Source organism: Dendropsophus ebraccatus, chromosome 1, assembly GCF_027789765.1.
Source record: "Dendropsophus ebraccatus isolate aDenEbr1 chromosome 1, aDenEbr1.pat, whole genome shotgun sequence".
NCBI classification, from domain to species: domain Eukaryota; kingdom Metazoa; phylum Chordata; class Amphibia; order Anura; family Hylidae; genus Dendropsophus; species Dendropsophus ebraccatus.
This window is the reverse complement of record NC_091454.1, coordinates 22,587,167-22,604,957: the sequence shown is the minus strand read 5'-3', so window position 1 is coordinate 22,604,957 and position 17,791 is coordinate 22,587,167. Positions and strand designations below refer to the sequence as shown.

Below are 17,791 nucleotides of genomic sequence, written 5' to 3'. Positions count from 1 at the left end.
CAGTGTGTAAAGCTAAGTGTGAGTGCAGGAACATTGTAGCAGGAATGTAGAGGATGGGAAACACAAGGGCTGACAGAGACTGCAGGGAGCATGAAGGAATGAGCAGGGCAAATGTGGGCACATACATGCAGCGCTCTCTGTCCGGGGAGAGAGGGGTTACAGCTATGAAGAGATTACCTCCACAGTCCTGTCCCCTGATGCAAGCCCCAGCCTGAAGTGGATCTGCTATGATTTGGAAGGTGAGGGGGACTTCCTGGGTCAGAGTACAGGGCTGTAGACCCCGCTATGCAGACTATGCCCCTCCCCCACTCCCCCTCCCACCCAGTACAGGGAGCTCTTAAACCAAAGCAATGCTCTTAAACCAAGTCACAATTGTGAAAAACTGTGAGCTCTTAAACCAAAATGCTCTTAAATCAAGGTACCACTGTGTGTGTGTGTGTGTGTGTGTATGTATATATATATATATATATAACTGTGTAATCCATAATACAAGGCAGCATATAGGTCTGCACAGAAGCCATATACACAATACGAGACTATTTCCTGGAACTATATCAGTTTCAATGCATAGGAACACTCCAAAATGATGGTAAAGGTAGCCGCAGCGCTTCCCCAGCTAGTGTGCTATAAATCACTCCGTATTGTGGACTCTTTCAGGGACATGTTCAGCTAATAGGAAGGGATTCACCAATCCTGCACCCCGTCCATTAGTTATTACACAGAGCTATACCCACCTCAGACCTCCGCTCACTGAAAATCAATGGGAACCCAGACAACGTGAGAAATATATATACACAGCCACAAAGTACAATGTATTACACTCTCCTAATTGGAGTGAAGCCGTATCCGCATGAACAGGATCTCAGCCTAACCGCCCCTGAGCACAATGTCTGTACGTTATTCAGATCCAGCCATGTATAGATCATTGTCAAACTTTCAATGATTTTATATTCTTTTTTTTTTTTTTTTTTGCATAAAATATATTTCCTTTTGTCATGTTTGAATGATTGTCTAGAAAAGGTGTTTCCAAGGTTGTTGCCGTAATGGATCATTTATTACAGGACTGGCACTGAGCTGCGGCCTGCCTGGATGTGTGATGGTTAACCCTTCCCGTACCCCGCCTTATACACTAACGGTTCTATGTGCGGATTTGTATTCAGGGTGAAGCAAGGGTTAATCCCCCCCCCCTCCTTCCTCCGACTAATGTTGTTTGATTGTGTGCAGATACGCGCGCTTGCATCATTATCAAAAGTATTGGTTGCGCTTTGTTACCAAGATACAGCATAGGAACTCGCATGTTAAGGAGCAGAGGAGCGCGGCGGGGAATTTTTTTTAAAGAAACTAATAGAGATGTTTTAAAGGTGTTTATAATGACGGATACTGACGGCACCAGAAAGATCCCGATGACTCCTAATGGGCTCATTTGGACGAAAAAAAGGCTGTATGTATGCGATCAAATGTGACTGAACCCCCTCTCCCTCCTTAATGTAGATGTTCCATACTGATACTTGTGTGCGTCCACCTACTGAGCTGCGGCTGGTGGTCGCACATGCTCAGTGGCTCTTCTACAGATACAGCTCTCTGCCTGCTTGCTAGGGAAGGAGCAGAACATTTGCAGCAGCAGGAAAGTAAGGCTAAAAGACTCTCAGAAAGTAATCTAGGACTATGTAATCAGCTGCCAGAGGGGTAAGGAGACTGATTCTGTCCATCACCAGGAGCACCAAGTAGGACACATGGATGAAAAAAATTAGGAAGAGAGTATTTTTTATGTTAGAAATTCTGCAGATTTGTAAACGACATATTTAAAAATCTCCAGTGTTCCAGTACTTATCAGCTGCTATATGCCCTGCGGGAAGTGGTGTATTCTTTCCAGTCTGACTCAGTGCTCGCTGTCCATGTCAGGAACTGTCCAGAGCAGTAGCAAATCCCCATAGAAAACCTCTCCAACTCTGGACAGTCCCTGACATGGACAGAGATGGCAGCAGAGAGCACTGTGTCAGACTGAAAAGAATATACCACTTCTTGCAAGACATACAGCAGCTGATAAGTACTTGGTAGTTTTTCTTTTATAGAAGTAATTTACAAATCTGTATAACTTTCTGGAAAAAAAAAATGTTCAGAGTATCCCTTTAAATAAATCTGACTGCCAGCACCTCCACAAGCTGATTAAAGGGGCACCTGCCCTCAAAGGAGCAGTATGGTCTCTTCAGTTCCTACCAGTTACAGCCTCATACACTGGATAGCACCTGTATCAAGTACTGCATTACAGTGAAGGATGAGCTGGAACACCAGGTGCAGCCACTACCTCGTGTACAGCAACGTGCCTGGCTGTAGCTCTCACATGAGCGCAGTGGGCCCTTTAATAAGATGAATTATAAGAATGTCAGGACTTGCTTCTCAACCAAGATTTAAAGAGGCATCAATAAAAAATTAAAAAAAAAACCCCTTTAACTGCATTTCTCAAAGGAAGGAATAAGCTTGCTCTCTGTTGCCACCTACTGGAAGTAGCTTTCCTAACAAATAGCATTTAAAGCGACTCTGTACCCACAATCTGACCACCCAAACCACTTGTACCTTCGGACTGCTGCTTTTAATCCAAGATCTGTCCTGGGGTCTGTTCGGCAGGGGATGCAGTCATTGTCCTAAAAACAACTTTTAATCCGGCAGCACTGTGTCTAACGGCCGGGGCTTACATTTGTATATGCATTAGGCTGGCACCACCTCTCCGTCCTTCCTCCCCACCCTCCTCATCATTAGGAATAATCCAGGAACATTAGACACAGCGCTGCCAGATTAAAAGTTGTTTTTAGGACAATAACTGCATCACCTGCTGAACGGACCCCAGGACAGATCTTGTATTAAAAGCAGCTATCCGAAAGTACAAGTGGTTTGGGGGGGGGGCAAATTGTGGGTTCAGAGTCGCTTTAAACTTGATTGGGAATTGTATGCCAAGCTGGAATCTCCTTTAAAAGGAGGATTTACCCATCCGTAAATAGCGGGACTAGGGGATTGGTGTGTCTCCTTGCGGAGACCACCAAATGGCATATGGAACTTTACAAGCCATGCAATGCTATAGGAAAAGAGTATGCAAATTAGCTCATTTCCTGTAGGAAGATACATTGCTTTACAGTGCCACCTACTGGAGCTAGATTCCCTTAGTCAATGTTTGACTAAAAGGGATATTCCCATTTGGGGTAGTCTTTCCCTATCCATAGTATGCACAAGTTAGGGCATCTGGGGGGTCCAACCGCAGGGGCTCCCCGTGATCCTGAGAATAGGGACCCTGAAATTCTCTACCGAACCACAGAAGAGAGCTGAAAGCTGCATTCCCAAATGAAGTCCAATGGTAATGTCAGCGCGCAGGGAAGTAGCTAGCTTTTATATACAGTGGGGAAAATATGTATTTGATATGCTGCCGATTTTTCAAGTTTTCCCACTTGAAAGGTGTATGTGTAATTTGAATGACAATCTATAAAAAATAAAATCCTGAATATCTTATTGTACGACATCTAAATAATCAGAATCATCCTTACCCCTACAAGGCAAGATCTTGCATAAAGTCCCCGGCCAATAAGGATTGACGGTCATTTTGTGTTTTTTTCCAATATCTATTAACAGTTGGCTTCTCTCCATGCTGCTTGCCTATTGTCCTGTAGCCCATCCCAACCTTGTGCAGGTCTACAATTTTGTCCCCCCAGTGTCCTTAAGAAGCTCTTTGGTCTTGGTCATGGTGGAGAGGTTGGAGTGTGTAGATTTATTTTTTTTTTTATAGTCTCTCATTGGTAAAGTGTAACTACGATAAAAATTACAGACCTCTCTGGGAAAACGTGCAAAATTGACGGCGTTTGAAACTGTAAAAGACTATAGCCGGGTAATTGTTAGGAATCTGTGTCTGTTCTTCTGGATCTACTATCTCTCTCTCTTTCAGATCCCTTTAATAAAACAAAACCTGAAATTCTTCCGAAATGTCTTGTTTTTCCTTGCAGTGGTTGATGTCTTTATCAGCCGTTTCTGGCGCTGACAAGTGCGCGGTGCTCGCCTATGACTAATTACCTGATTAGCATGGCCTTTGTTTCCAGACACAGCGTGATTGAGTGAAATCTAGGAGGAATATAGGGACACCGACACTTACCGACAGTCACTTCTGTGCCGCCTGATAGAGTCATTCTCAGCGCCTAGAGCATTGACTGTTTGGTTGCCTATAAGGTGTTATGTGGGTATATACCCCTGTACATCCTGGAGTATATATGCGTCATGTCTCATTAGGGTAATGATGCATGGAAACATGGTAAAGAGATACTCCCCTGTTTTAAAGGGATGGCGTATCATTAGGATATCTCATCACTTTATAATCTATGAGGTCCGACCTCTGTGACCCTGAGATTGATGGGCCGCAGCACTGCTCCTCCGTACTGTGTGATGGGGTTGGTGAGAGTCACAGAGGTAGCACTACTACTGATGTAGTGATTGTATACCCTAGTAGAATACAGTTACTCTATTATATGGAAATATCCCTTTAAGGAGGCGATCAGTGCACTTTATAAAATGTTTTACACATCATTTGAGGTTCCGCCCTTATCCCCAGTAACTAAAATAGTAGCCACATTCCGCACTCCATTCCATACTCTGTTCCCAGCTATCCTCCTCACTTCCCCAGTAGTATCAGCATACTCCTCCTCACTTCCCCAGTAGTATCAGCATACTCCTCCTCACTTCCCCTGTAGTATCAGCATACTCCTCCTCACTTCCCCAGTAGTATCAGCATACTCCTCCTCACTTCCCCAGTAGTATCAGCATACTCTTCCTCACTTCCCCTGTAGTATCAGCATACTCCTCCACACTTCCCCAGTAGTATCAGCATACTCCTCCACACTTCCCCAGTAGTATCAGCACACTCCTCCTCACTTCCCCAGTAGTATCAGCATACTCCTCCACACTTCCCCAGTAGTATCAGCATACTCCTCCACACTTCCCCTGTAGTATCAGCATACTCCTCCACACTTCCCCAGTAGTATCAGCATACTCCTCCACATCCCCCCTGTAGTTTCAGCATACTCCTCCTCACTTCCCATGTAGTATCAGCATACTCCTTCTCACTTCCCCAGTAGTTTCAGCATACTCCTCTACACCTCCCCTGTAGTATCAGCATACTCCTCCACACTTCCCCAGTAGTATCAGCATACTGCCCCTTACTTCCCCAGTAGTATCAGCATACTCCTCCTCACTTCCCCAGTAGTATCAGCACACTCCTCCACACTTCCCCAGTAGTATCAGCATACTCCTCCTCACTTCCCCAGTAGTATCAGCACACTCCTCCACACTTCCCCAGTAGTATCAGCACACTCCTCCACACTTCCCCAGTAGTTTCAGCATACTCCTCCACACACCCCCTGTAGTTTCAGCATACTCCTCCACACTTCCCCAGTAGTTTCAGCATACTCTTCCACACCTCCCCAGTAGTCACAGTAGCCTCCTCTCCTCTTCCCCAGTAGTCACAGCAGCCTTCTTCCCTGTTCCCTGGTAGTCACAGCAGCCTCCTCTCCTCTTCCCCGGTAGTCACAGCAGCTTCCTCTCCTCTTCCCCAGTAGTCACAGCAGCCTCCTTTCCTCTTCCCCAGTAGTCACAGCAGCCTTCTCTCCTCTTCTCCAGTAGTCACAGCAGCCTCCTCTCCTCTTCCCCAGTAGTCACAGCAGCCTTCTTCTCTGTTCCCTGGTAGTCACAGCAGCCTCCTCTCCTCTTCCCCAGTAGTCACAGCAGCCTCCTTTGCTCTTCCCCAGTAGTCACAGCAGCCTTCTCTCATCTTCTCCAGTAGTCACAGCAGCCTCCTCTCCTCTTCCCCAGTAGTCACAGCAGCCTCCTCTCCTCTTCCCCAGTAGTCACAGCAGCCTCCTTTCCTCTTCCCCAGTAGTCACAGCAGCCTCCTCTCCTCTTCTCCAGTAGTCGCAGCAGCCTCCTCTCCTCTTCCCCAGTAGTCACAGAAGCCTCCTCTCCTCTTCTCCAGTAGTCACAGCAGCCTCCTCTCCATTTCCCTAGTAGTCACAGCAGCCTCCTCTCCTCTTCTCCAGTAGTCGCAGCAGCCTCCTCTCCTCTTCCCCAGTAGTCACAGAAGCCTCCTCTCCTCTTCTCCAGTAGTCACAGCAGCCTCCTCTCCATTTCCCTAGTAGTCACAGCAGCCTTCTTTCCTGTTCCCTGGTAGTCACAGCAGCCTCCTCTCCTCTCTTTTCTCTAGTAATTACAGCAAGCTCCCCTCCTCTTCTCTAGTAGTTTAGTTTCCTTTCTTATTCCCCAGTAGTAACAGCACCCCCCTCTTTCCCAGTAGTCACAGCAGACTCCTCTCCTCTTCCCCAGTAGTCACAGCAGACTCCTCTCCTCTTCTCCAGTAGTCACAGCAGCCTCTTCTCCATTTCCCCAGTAGTCACAGCAGCCTCTTTTCCATTTCCCCAGTAGTCACAACAGTCTTCTCCCTGCTTCCCCAGTAGTCACAGCAGCCTTCTCCCTTCTTCCCCAGTAGTCACAGTAGGCTTATCCCCACTTCCTCTGTAGTCACAGCAGGCTATTCCCCATTTGCGCAGTGAAGATGGCAGCTTTTCCCCCTTCTTCCCCAGTAGTCCTAGAAAACCTCGGCCATTTTCACTAGTGACCACAGCCCAGCTTTGGAAAGGTTCCTCATTAACCCTGCCTATACCCGAGAGGAGCAGCCTCTTCTCCATTTCCCCAGTCGTCACAGCAGCCTCCTCTCCTCTTCCCCAGTAGTCACAGCAGCCTCCTCTCCTCTTCCCCAGTAGTAAAAGCAGCCTCCTCTCCTCTTCCCCAGTAGTCACAGCAGCCTCCTCTCTATTTCCCCAGTAGTCACAGCAGCCTTCTTCCCTGTTCCCTGGTAGTCACAGCAGCCTCCTCTCCTCTGCCCCACTAGCCACAGCGGCCTCCTCTCCTCTTCCCCAGTAGTCACAGCAGCCTCCTCTCCTCTGCCCCACTAGCCACAGCGGCCTCCTCTCCTCTTCCCCAGTAGTCACAGCAGCCTCCTCCCTGCTTCCCCAGTAGTCACAGTAGGCTTATCCCCTATTCCCCATTTGCGCAGTGGAGATGGCAGCTTTTCCCCCTTCTTCCCCAGTAGTCCTAGTAAACCTCGGCCATTTTCACTAGTGACCACAGCCCAGCTTTGGAAAGGTTCCTCATTAACCCTGCCTATACCCAAGAGGAGTTTCCCCTGTTCACCACATATACCCACAAGGACATGATGGAAAGTGATGTTGCATGAACACAAATGATGCATGTATGCAATGTACATAACATATTGTGCCGCAGGCATGTAAGCGGTAAGCTGGGGGTGAGGCATCCTTCATACGCTGTGACATTTGTATGCCCCTGGCCTCCATAGACTACAGCACACGGCTCCTGGTTCTGCATGTGGATCAGTGTCAGCATCTTAAGTGTCAGAGATGCCCCTGTTTGTGGCCTTCTGGCTCAGTAAAGCATAGCCGCGCACATCTGCTGTAAGCTGCCCCAGAGCTGCAGGATTAATCTTTAAGAACATGAAGCAGAATCTGAGAATCCTTCAGACGGCCGGCGTAATACAAATGAAGTGTTGTCTCAGTCCGCAGGGCAGGCAGGTGATCCGACCAAGGAAATGTATTGTCTGTGATCAGCGTCTCCATTACCTCTCTCCTATCAGGTCTCCCGTCATGGCCGGTGGATTATTCGCCGTGGATAAAAAATGGTTCTGGGAGCTCGGAGGATACGACCCGGGTTTGGAGATCTGGGGAGGAGAACAGTATGAAATTTCTTTTAAGGTGAGTCTGGGCCGAGTTGGTCTCGGTTCCCCCGAGTCGGGGCGAGCAGCTTCATCATGCGCACACGCTCCTGACACCTGGGGGAGGGGAGCGACCAACCCTCCGCCTGCCACATTCCCGTTTACCAGATAAAGTTGCAGCGCGCGCCCCTTGTAATTAGTCACCCGCCGCGAGCCCCTTTGACGGGGTAGGGACAAGTCGCACAGAAACAGCTCCGTTTATTGTCCTGAAATTAAGATAAAGTGGTGCAGTCATCTGGAGCTGATAGATTAATAACTGAGCTGAAATCACAAGCACAAAGGGCTGGCTGCTGGGAGGGGGCGGATGGGAGCTGGGAAATGAAGGATAGCGAGGCTATGGGGGCTAACTAAGCCTATTTATTTTCATGCTGAGCTCATTGCATTGCACAGAGCAGTGCGGAGAATAGCTAGATGTCTGTGTTATATAGGAGATGAGTGGCAGCCCCTGCCCGCAACGGCCTCTGAAATGTCAGACCTTCCCTCAGTGACAACACAGCTTTCCCCAGACCCTGAAGAGTTATTTGTATTGTTACATAATGGTAGGATAGGGTTATCTTGCAGAAAGCTGGGTGAGATCTATAGTGAAGCTATGGCCGACGGCTAGTACTAGATTCAAGATCAAATCCTGATGTGACCTGAAGCTCTGGGGTCCGCAGTTACAATGTTTCCCCGAAAATAAGATGCCCTTCTAAAATAAGACACCTCAGCTACCCTACCCTCTAGCCTAAATAAGGCCCCACCTACCTTAACATGTCACTGTCGTTTCATTTGTTTATTTATTTTTTGCATAAATCAATAGTACAGGTGATTTTAAGAAACTTTGTAATTGGGTTTATATGCTATTATCTGCATTCAAAAAGACTTTCCCCAGCCCCCCCATCTCTCTCATTCACCTGACTCTTTTACATCAGTCGGGCCCTGTATAACCTATGGAGAGGGCAGGAGGGAGATAAGTCGCCAGCAGTGAGCAGAGAACAAAGGATTACATTACACACCTGTGTAAAAGCCATATTCAGAGGTAAGAGAGGTCAGTGCTGACTTCAGAGGAGATAGCCTGGTGAGTTAGCTGTAAATTAACTCTTTGTTGTCCTGTTTTGGTGCCTCATCTCCCTCCACCCCTCCCCTCTCCATAGAGAACAATGAAGACAGGGGGGGGGGAGCTTCAAACTGCTTTTTTCATGATAAAAATAATTTTTTTTCGGCTGATGAACCCAATTACAAAGTTTCTTAAAATCTTCTGTACTATTGATTTCTGCAAAAAAATAAAAATAATAATTAAACAACAGTGACACTTTAAACTAGGGCACCCCCAGGAAGTAAGACCACTCGCCCCCAAACAGGACCTAATCCTCTCATGGAGCTTCACTGCCGGCGCCGCAGGCAGCTTGGTCCATGGCCCCGACATTCTCCGCACGTCCCGTCCCAACGCATGCTGCAGCATGTCCCAACGCCGCACATCCCGCTGCACGCTGCCACCCGTCCCGCAAGGCTGTGAGTATTCCGGGGAGGTCCAGAGGGTGCCTGTTTTTAAGTAAAACTTAATATAAGGCTTCGTTTGAAGATCCCCTTCACTATCAGTCGTTTAATATAGTACTGGGGTTCTTATACTGCATAGACCTGGTGCGGCTATGCCCCCTGTACCCCCTATGGTTTCCAGGTAATAGACTGTGATGCATGCACTGGTGCGGCTTTACCCCCTAGGGTTTCCAGGTAATAGTCTGAACTAGTCCTGGTTGGTCTTACATCTGCACATTATAACTTATTACGTCAGATTTTGTTGACAAATTAGAACCCATAGAACAAAGGTGTCACTGTGGGCAGCAAAATGTCTGTCTACCAGAAGAAAGACCTGTCTCTCTTTTGTCTCTGGTTTGGCTGATATCCCTAATCGGATTTTAAAGGGGTTATCCAGGGTTAGAAAAACATGGCTGCCTCCTTCTAAAAACAGCGTCCTTCTTGTCCTCAGTTTTGCTGTGATATTGCAGGTCAATTCTGTTGATGTTAATGGAGCTGAGTTATAATACCACACACAACCTGAGGGCAGGGGTGGTGCTGTTTAGGGAAGAAAGCAGGGTATGTTTTTCTGTGTTTTGGAAAAACCCCTTACGCCAGGGCAGGGAACTATGCAAATTAGCTGTTGCTCTAGTGACACCTTTGCTCTTCAGTTGTTGCAAAACTACAACTCCCATCATGCCTGGACAGCCAAAGCTAAAGCTTTGGCTGTCCAGGCATGATGGGAGTTGTAGTTTTGCTACGGCTGGAGAGCAAAGGTTCCCTACCCCTGCCCTTACAGCTCTGTGAAGGGTTGGACATTGACTTACTTAGTATCTACCGGCAGGTGGCACTAGAGCAACAACTAATTTGCATAGTTTTCCCAGGATTCCTTGCATGTAAGACTTTCTACACTGGATCTCCACAAGGAGAATTGGTCCCCTCCAAGCATCATTGTCGGTAAACATGGACACTTTATTGTTTGGTGTTAACAGGGTTATGGGCTGCTTTTCTACTTGTAGGTTCTCAGGTACACATAGGGATGTACTACCACGTGTAGATTATCATATACACATTAGTGATATGGTGTACGCTACTACTTATATGGTCTCATGTATACATAAGGAATATGGTGTATACTACTACTTATAGGTTCTAATGTATATATTAGGGATGTGGGGTATAATACTACTTATAGGATCTTATGTATATATTAATGATATGGCGTATACTACTAGTTATAGAATCTCACATATACATTAGGGATATAGTATATACTACTTATAGGATCTCATACACACATCAGTAATATAGTATATACTACTACTTATAGGATCTCATACACACATCAGTAATATGGTATATACTACTACTTATACGATCTCATACACACATCAGTAATATAGTATATACTACTACTTATAGGATCTCATACACACATCAGTAATATGGTATATACTACTACTTATACGATCTCATACACACATCAGTAATATAGTATATACTACTACTTATAGGATCTCATACACACATCAGTAATATGGTATATACTACTACTTATAGGATATCATACACACATCAGTAATATGGTATATACTACTACTTATAGGATATCATACACATATCAGTAATATAGTATATACACCTGTTATAGGATCTCATACACACTTCAGTAATATAGTATATACTACTACTTATAGGATCTCATTCACACATTAGGGATATGGTTTATACACCTGTTATAGGATATCATACACTTATTGGGGATATGGTATATACTACTGGTATAGTATCTCACATATACATTAGCAATATGGTATATACTGTCCTATTACTAATAATGACTGCAGGTTACAGTATTTTCAGTGTGCGGTACTTTCTCCTTAGAGGTCATTTTTGAGACCACAGTCAGAATACTGTATGACTGGCAGTGCCTATCTATATAACTGGCAGTGCCCACCTGTATGGCTGGCAGTGCCGTCTGTGACACATTCCACTTTTCACTTGTAAGACTCCTGTATATATGCCAGTGTTACTACTTTAGACACTCAGGAAGCCGGTGTCTGACAGCTTAATATTACTCTCCTCATAGAATACAGACTGTACCCTGGAATACAATATATCACCCTCTAGTTGACGTCACAAATGTATTTTGTCTGTGGTAGGCCTTATCCCCTAGACTTCATCTGTCACTTTTAGTTCTGGCAGTAACAGCCATGAACCAGCAGGCTCAGGATGAACAGTAATGAACGTTTGAGAAGAGTAACATTAGTACTTATCTGAATGCACGGCCGCTGACCATGTTTTGTTCCTCACAGGTCTGGATGTGCGGAGGCCGCATGGAGGATGCACCGTGCTCACGAGTCGGACATATATACCGGAAATATGTGCCATACAAGGTTCCTGCCGGTGTCAGCCTAGCCAGGGTAACTCATACCTACTCTCCCATTTTTACATTTATTATTGGGCGGAATCCTAGGGGGGTCAGTCCCCATCATACATTCATAGAGCAGCTTATTAGTGGAGAGCAGCTTCAGGGACATCAGATTCCCCACAGCTGCTGTCATGGGCAGTCAGCAGAATCCATTCACTGTCACAGCACATATACCCTGTCAGACGTATGTACTGACAGCCCCTCTGCTCTCCACTGACAGAGCAAAGACATCAGGGATAACACCTAAGGGGAGATCATATTCCGCAACAGCAGCCCCAGTGTCAGTCTGCCATAGGGCTTGCTTATAAGAAGTACGGACCTTTGATGAATGTATCTTTATGTAAAACAGATGCAAATCCATTTAAAGGTAGAAGATCTTTACATACACAGTGGCAGGTATGACATTTGCAGGCGGCTTATTAGCAGACGTTTGCAGTCCTAAGCGTTTTACGAATGTCGGTTCACTCTTGTACTTGAGCGCCATCTAGGGGACTGGATGTGAAGTTACATTAAAGCCTATTTTCAGGATAGGAGTACCAGGGTGTACAGTAAAACTGCTGCATTTGTTTGTAAGGTAAATGTATAGTTGCAAAGAATTTGAATTTCTTATGGGCAAGCACAATGTAAACTAATAACATTTGCACTGTTCATATTTTCTGTCAAGCGTTGAGTAAACATCAACAGTGCAGAGAGAAAACAATTATAATTGCCTACCACCAATTCAAAGAATGTAGCTTACCTGATATGACCTAAATCACATTTAGCAGGAAAAATTCGGGTGGAATCAGTGGAATTCCACAGTGAACCTCTCCGCTGCGGAATCCCACCTGCCTCAGTGTTACACAGTATCTCTATGGCAGGGCTAACGCACCTCCGCTTGCGTCGCTCTCCACTCAAAGAATTGACTTAACAATTCTTTGCACGGGGAGCGGAAGCGCGCGAGCCCTCCCATAGAGATACTGTGTAACACTGAGGCAGGCGGGGTTCTACGGTAGAGAGTTCCGCCTCAGAATTCCGCCAATTTTACTCAGTGTGAACGCACCCTTACACAGAGATTGTTCTCTTGCAGAATCTAAAGAGAGTTGCTGAAGTCTGGATGGATGAATATGCGGAGTACATCTACCAGAGGCGTCCAGACTACCGTCATCTATCGCCAGGCGATGTGGCGTCACAGAAGGAGCTGCGTACTAAGCTGAGCTGTCAGAATTTCAAGTGGTTCATGACTAAGGTGGCCTGGGACTTGCCCAAATACTACCCTCCTGTGGAGCCCCCTGCAGCCGCCTGGGGAGAGGTAATAGAGCGTTTCTTTTAAGGGACAGTAACACTTTAAGGGGGGATTGTTGCACTTCAATTCTCCATTAGTCCTGGTAACAACTATCTGACCACCTGTCACCCGTACAGATTCGGAACAATAAGATCGGCCTGTGTGTAGATACTAAGCACGGGTCTATGGGCTCTGAGCTGCGGCTGGAAGCCTGCACCAAGGGACGTAAGGCAGACGCATGGAGCAGCCAGCAGGTAAACGCAGGGACCGTCTGCCCTTCTGCAGAATCTGAATGACAGCTATGGGATGAGGACACTGAAATGTTCTGCCTTGCAGGTGTTCACCTTGGGCTGGAGGGAGGACATTCGTCCTGGAGACCCCCTGCATACAAAGAAGGTTTGCTTTGATGCCATATCACACACAAGTCCTGTCACTCTCTTCGATTGCCATGGGATGAAGGGGAACCAGCTGTGGAAGTATAGGAAGGTGAGTATCTGCATTTTATGCTATGTATTATTTCCTTTTAGTCACATGATGGGATAATCACCTTGCAGTAATAATTCTAGTTAGTCCCTGTCCGCCATTTCTCTGGTTTGTACTCACACAGCTGACCAGTCATCTTCCACCCCTTGGTGACATACATTTGGGTGCTGTAGCTATATACTTAGTGCCCATCACTGTAAATGTATGGCATGGGGATGGTGTGGATGCAAGGACTGGGCCCATAGTATGAATAGCTGATGTCAGCTAGTTGACATTGATGCAATGGCCAGGATTGGAGATAATTCTGATCCCAGCTGTTTTACGTCAAAAGTTTGGCTCACATTGGATCTCAGTCCTTAGCTGCCTCTCGATCCGACTGATTAAAGGAGTCCTCACCATTAAAGTCTGCTGCCGTGAGCTTTCCCCATTGGTAACTCGCAACCTCAGTGGGTCTAAGGACTGAGATCCAATGTGATCATAACTTTTCACACATCTGGGTAGTATGTGAAAACATTATATAAATGACACTACCACTTTAAGCAGATCCCCTCTGCTGGGATCCCCAGGGTCAACTAATAATCTGTGGGGAATCCTTGCAGTAAGTGTTGATATTCCGTGCAGCGCCACCACAGGAGGGATGAAGCATTACACACTCCCATTAAAATCAGTGTGCCTGTGTAAAGCAGGACGGGTCAGATCCTTCAGAATAAAATACGTTCTTTATAACCACTCCGCCGTCCGTCCAAAGAATGAACCTGTTCGTTCTTTGGACGGTCGACGGAATCCGCCCGACCATAGAGTGAAGTCTGTGGCATGGGCGTGAGCAGTGGCGAGTGACAGAATCCACCACAACTTCTCAAGGCTATGTTCATACAACATATGTTTTGTATAAATCACGGCCGTTGTTGCAACAACGACCGTGATTTATACAAAACATACATTGTATGTGCATGAATGGAATCCCGGCCAGAGCGTATACACATAGTATACGCTCCGGCAGGATTGGTACCGGCCACACGAAAAACTGACATGTCCGTTTTCTGTCGCCACTATTCATTGTGGGCAATGGTGCCCGCATCCGCATTCACCAGAAATGAAGATCATCTGGCTGGTACTGCAGTACTGGCCGGGATGATCTTCAGTTATATTGGCCGTTCTGTGACCCGGCCGGGTCACAGAACAGCTGGTGTTATACCATGTGTGAACATAGCCTAAGGGTTAATAAAAGTTCTTTTTTTAAACCAAACAACTCCTTTAAAGAAGTTTTTGACAGTTCCTTGACAATAGGTGAAAAGGAAGTTTCAGAGTAGTGTTCAGTTTCCCTTGAGCGCCACCTCAGGAGTAATGAAGCATTACACCATGTCTATACAAATCAATAGATTGTCTTTGTAAAGCAGGACAGGACAGGTCTTGAGGACAGAGAGACCCTCTGCGTTGACTAACAGGTTTCTCTGCTTCCAGGACAAGTCCATATACCACCCCACCTCCAACAGCTGTATGGACTGCAACGAGTCCGACCGCAAAATCTTCATGAACATCTGCAATCCCAGCTCCCTGACACAGCAATGGACTTTTGAAAACACCAACCACACAGTCTTAGAGACCTTCAACCGAGACCGAGGCTTATAACGGCCAAGGAGAGGAAAGGATTATACATATATAAATAGGAATATATATATATTTTAAATCTATATTTTTTACTGTTGGGTGAGATATAATTTTTCTTTGGGCAGGAAGATTTTTTTCTTTCTGTGTTTTTTTGCCGTTTCTGTGTGGGGTAAAAAGAAAAAAATCTAAGATGGGAGACGATGAATGTGTAAACGAGAGCTGAGTTATTTCTCAATGATGCTGCGAATGAATGCAGTAGGGGGGGGGGGGAATAAAAATCGGCGCAAAGAATCATTGCGACCAATCAGTCGAGATTTTATAAGGCAGTTAGACAATTAGGGGAGTGGCCTAATGGTTGCCATGGGCAATTTAGGAAACGGTTAAAAAAGAAAACCTCCTTGTTGCCCATAGCAACCAGTTATAGCTTAGCACCTATTTCCTGTTTTGCTCTCAACAAGCTGAGCTGTGATTGGTTGCCCTTGGGAGTCCGGTTGCCCTTAGTAACCATTTAGAGCTCAACATTTGTTTTCGTATTCTATTTTTAAAATATTAAAGCTGTGATGTGGTTAGTTACTATGGGGAACAAAGGCTTTTTAAGCATCTGTTGCCCATAGCAACCAATCCGAGTGCAGCTTTCATTTTCAAATTCCGTTGATGAAAAAGTGAAAGATGTAATTTGAATGGTTGCTATGGGCAACAAAGAGTTTTGCTTTTTGACATTTGTCATAAATCTGCCTCATTCTTGCTTTACACTAGATGTTGCAAAACTACAATTCCCAGCATGCTTGACGGCCGACTGCTGTCCAGGCATGCTGGGAATGGTAGTTTTGCTACAGGTAGATTTTATAAGTCTTCCCCACCTTCCCCATTGGGCCTTACGGTTCAAGACCAATGCAGTTGAATGGTGGTGGTGTTGCCCATAGCAACCAACCAGATTCCACCTTTTACATCCAATGCAAAGGACAGATTGATTTGATTGGTTGCTATGGATGACGTCTCCATTTTTGACTGCACTGGTTTATATACATGAGACCCTGACATAACAGATGCTGCGGTGAAGTAACGGCCACTTTATTTCTCTTAGGTTACAGCGGGTTCTGGCGTCCCGCAGTTTGTCGGCAGCTGGCGAATTACACCGCTCTGCAGGCATGCTGGGCGTTGTAGTTTCACAGCAGTCGTCAAGTTGCAGTTAGCAGACGCCTTCGTTGTACTGATTTTATGTTTCTTAAGGGAATTATGCACAAGACTGTTCTGTCAGTGAACAAAATGGCCACTTAAATACCACCTCTAGCCTGTAATAACTCGTTATATCAGGGATGGGGAACCTTCCGCCCTCCAGCTGTTTCAAAACTACAATTCCCATCATACACAGACAGCCAAAGATTTGGTTGTCCAGGCATGATGGGAATTGTAGTTTTGCAACAGCTGGTGGGTGGAAGGTTCGCCCTCCTTGGTCTATATGGTTTAGGTTTTGGAATATGACCAGGCAGAAGCTAAAATGTTCAGGTTATATTGGAGCTGAGCACAACTTATCCATAAGGGCCAGTTCACACGGAGTAAAACGGTCCTAAGAGTTAGATACAAGTAGACAGCAGTGGGTGCATTAGTCTATAAATGATCCTCTCTATAAAGCATGCCCACTACAGTCAGCAGCGAGGCCATACATGCACTCCCTTTCCAGACAATCATGTTCTAGTTGTTGGGGTGAAGCTGGACAAGCACTTTAGATACCTGATGGCCAAACATTCAGCTGTCTGTGCCCCATGCCTGTGCATGCTCAGTGTGGGCGAGCGTGCGTTTTTTTTCCAAATGAAGCTGCTGAATTGGCTATGGAAACCCGAAAACCTGATCCTTCTACCATCATTGGGAGGCTCTCTTGTGTGCGGTTCATTCAAACAGCATCATAGATATGAGCTTTTCCCTTGGAAGAATAGGAGGCTGCGCTTACCTGCCCTTTAAACATGATTTTTTTGCTCAGCTAAATCCTACTTACTTCCAAAAACAGCGTCACACCTGCTCTCAGGTTGTACGTGGTATTACAACTCCATTTTCTTCAGTGGAACTAAGTTGCAGTACCACATGCAAACTGAGGATAAGAGTGGTGCTGTTTCTGGGAGAAAGCAGCTATGTTTTTCTAATCTTTTTAATATATAGGGAAAAATCTGCTGCTAATTCAATAGTAGACTGTAGTAGACTGTACTACTGTCACCTCTGCACTGACCGGGGAGGTTATATAAGTCATGCACAATATTTAAAGGTTCCTTTTCTGTCTTTATGGTGGCGTCCGTCGTACATCTGTATATCTATAGATGGATGGATATGTCTCCACAGCATCTACAAAGGTGTAGCCCTTAATGGAGCTCCCCTTTAAATGCAGCATCATTGGAATAACCAGCTGGGAAGAGCAAATAGCTAAACTTGAACTATTTCTAGTGCCTTGCAGGACAAGAGGAAAGTGGTCTGGGTGGAACGAGGCGATTGTGCAATTTTGTTTTCTCACTTTTTACCTCTCTGTACCCACAAGCCATTTGTGTGATTGGGTTTTACTGACCAATGAATGAGTGTGGCGTTGTATCTGCATGTCATAGCGATGGCTTACCGTCTATACAAAGTCATTACCCCTGTGTGCCCCAAAGAGAAGGGGTCGTAGTAGGTCGCCTGGACACCCCATATCGCCTCCAATACAGAAATTTTATTATGG

General features: G+C 45.8%; 1 protein-coding gene across 1 annotated transcript in view; it reads left to right on the top strand.

The window, feature by feature from the left end:
- Positions 1–17,276, top strand: part of GALNT10 (polypeptide N-acetylgalactosaminyltransferase 10) — a 127,623-nt gene extending 110,347 nt beyond the window's left edge. The window contains exons 7-12 of the mRNA XM_069969050.1: positions 7,673–7,790; positions 11,620–11,727; positions 12,805–13,026; positions 13,137–13,253; positions 13,336–13,485; positions 14,944–17,276. Of these exons, the coding sequence (XP_069825151.1) occupies positions 7,673–7,790; positions 11,620–11,727; positions 12,805–13,026; positions 13,137–13,253; positions 13,336–13,485; positions 14,944–15,111 (883 nt within the window). The 3' untranslated portion in view covers positions 15,112–17,276. The remainder of the gene's footprint in view (positions 1–7,672; positions 7,791–11,619; positions 11,728–12,804; positions 13,027–13,136; positions 13,254–13,335; positions 13,486–14,943) is intronic.
- The last annotated feature ends 515 nt before the right edge of the window (positions 17,277–17,791 follow it).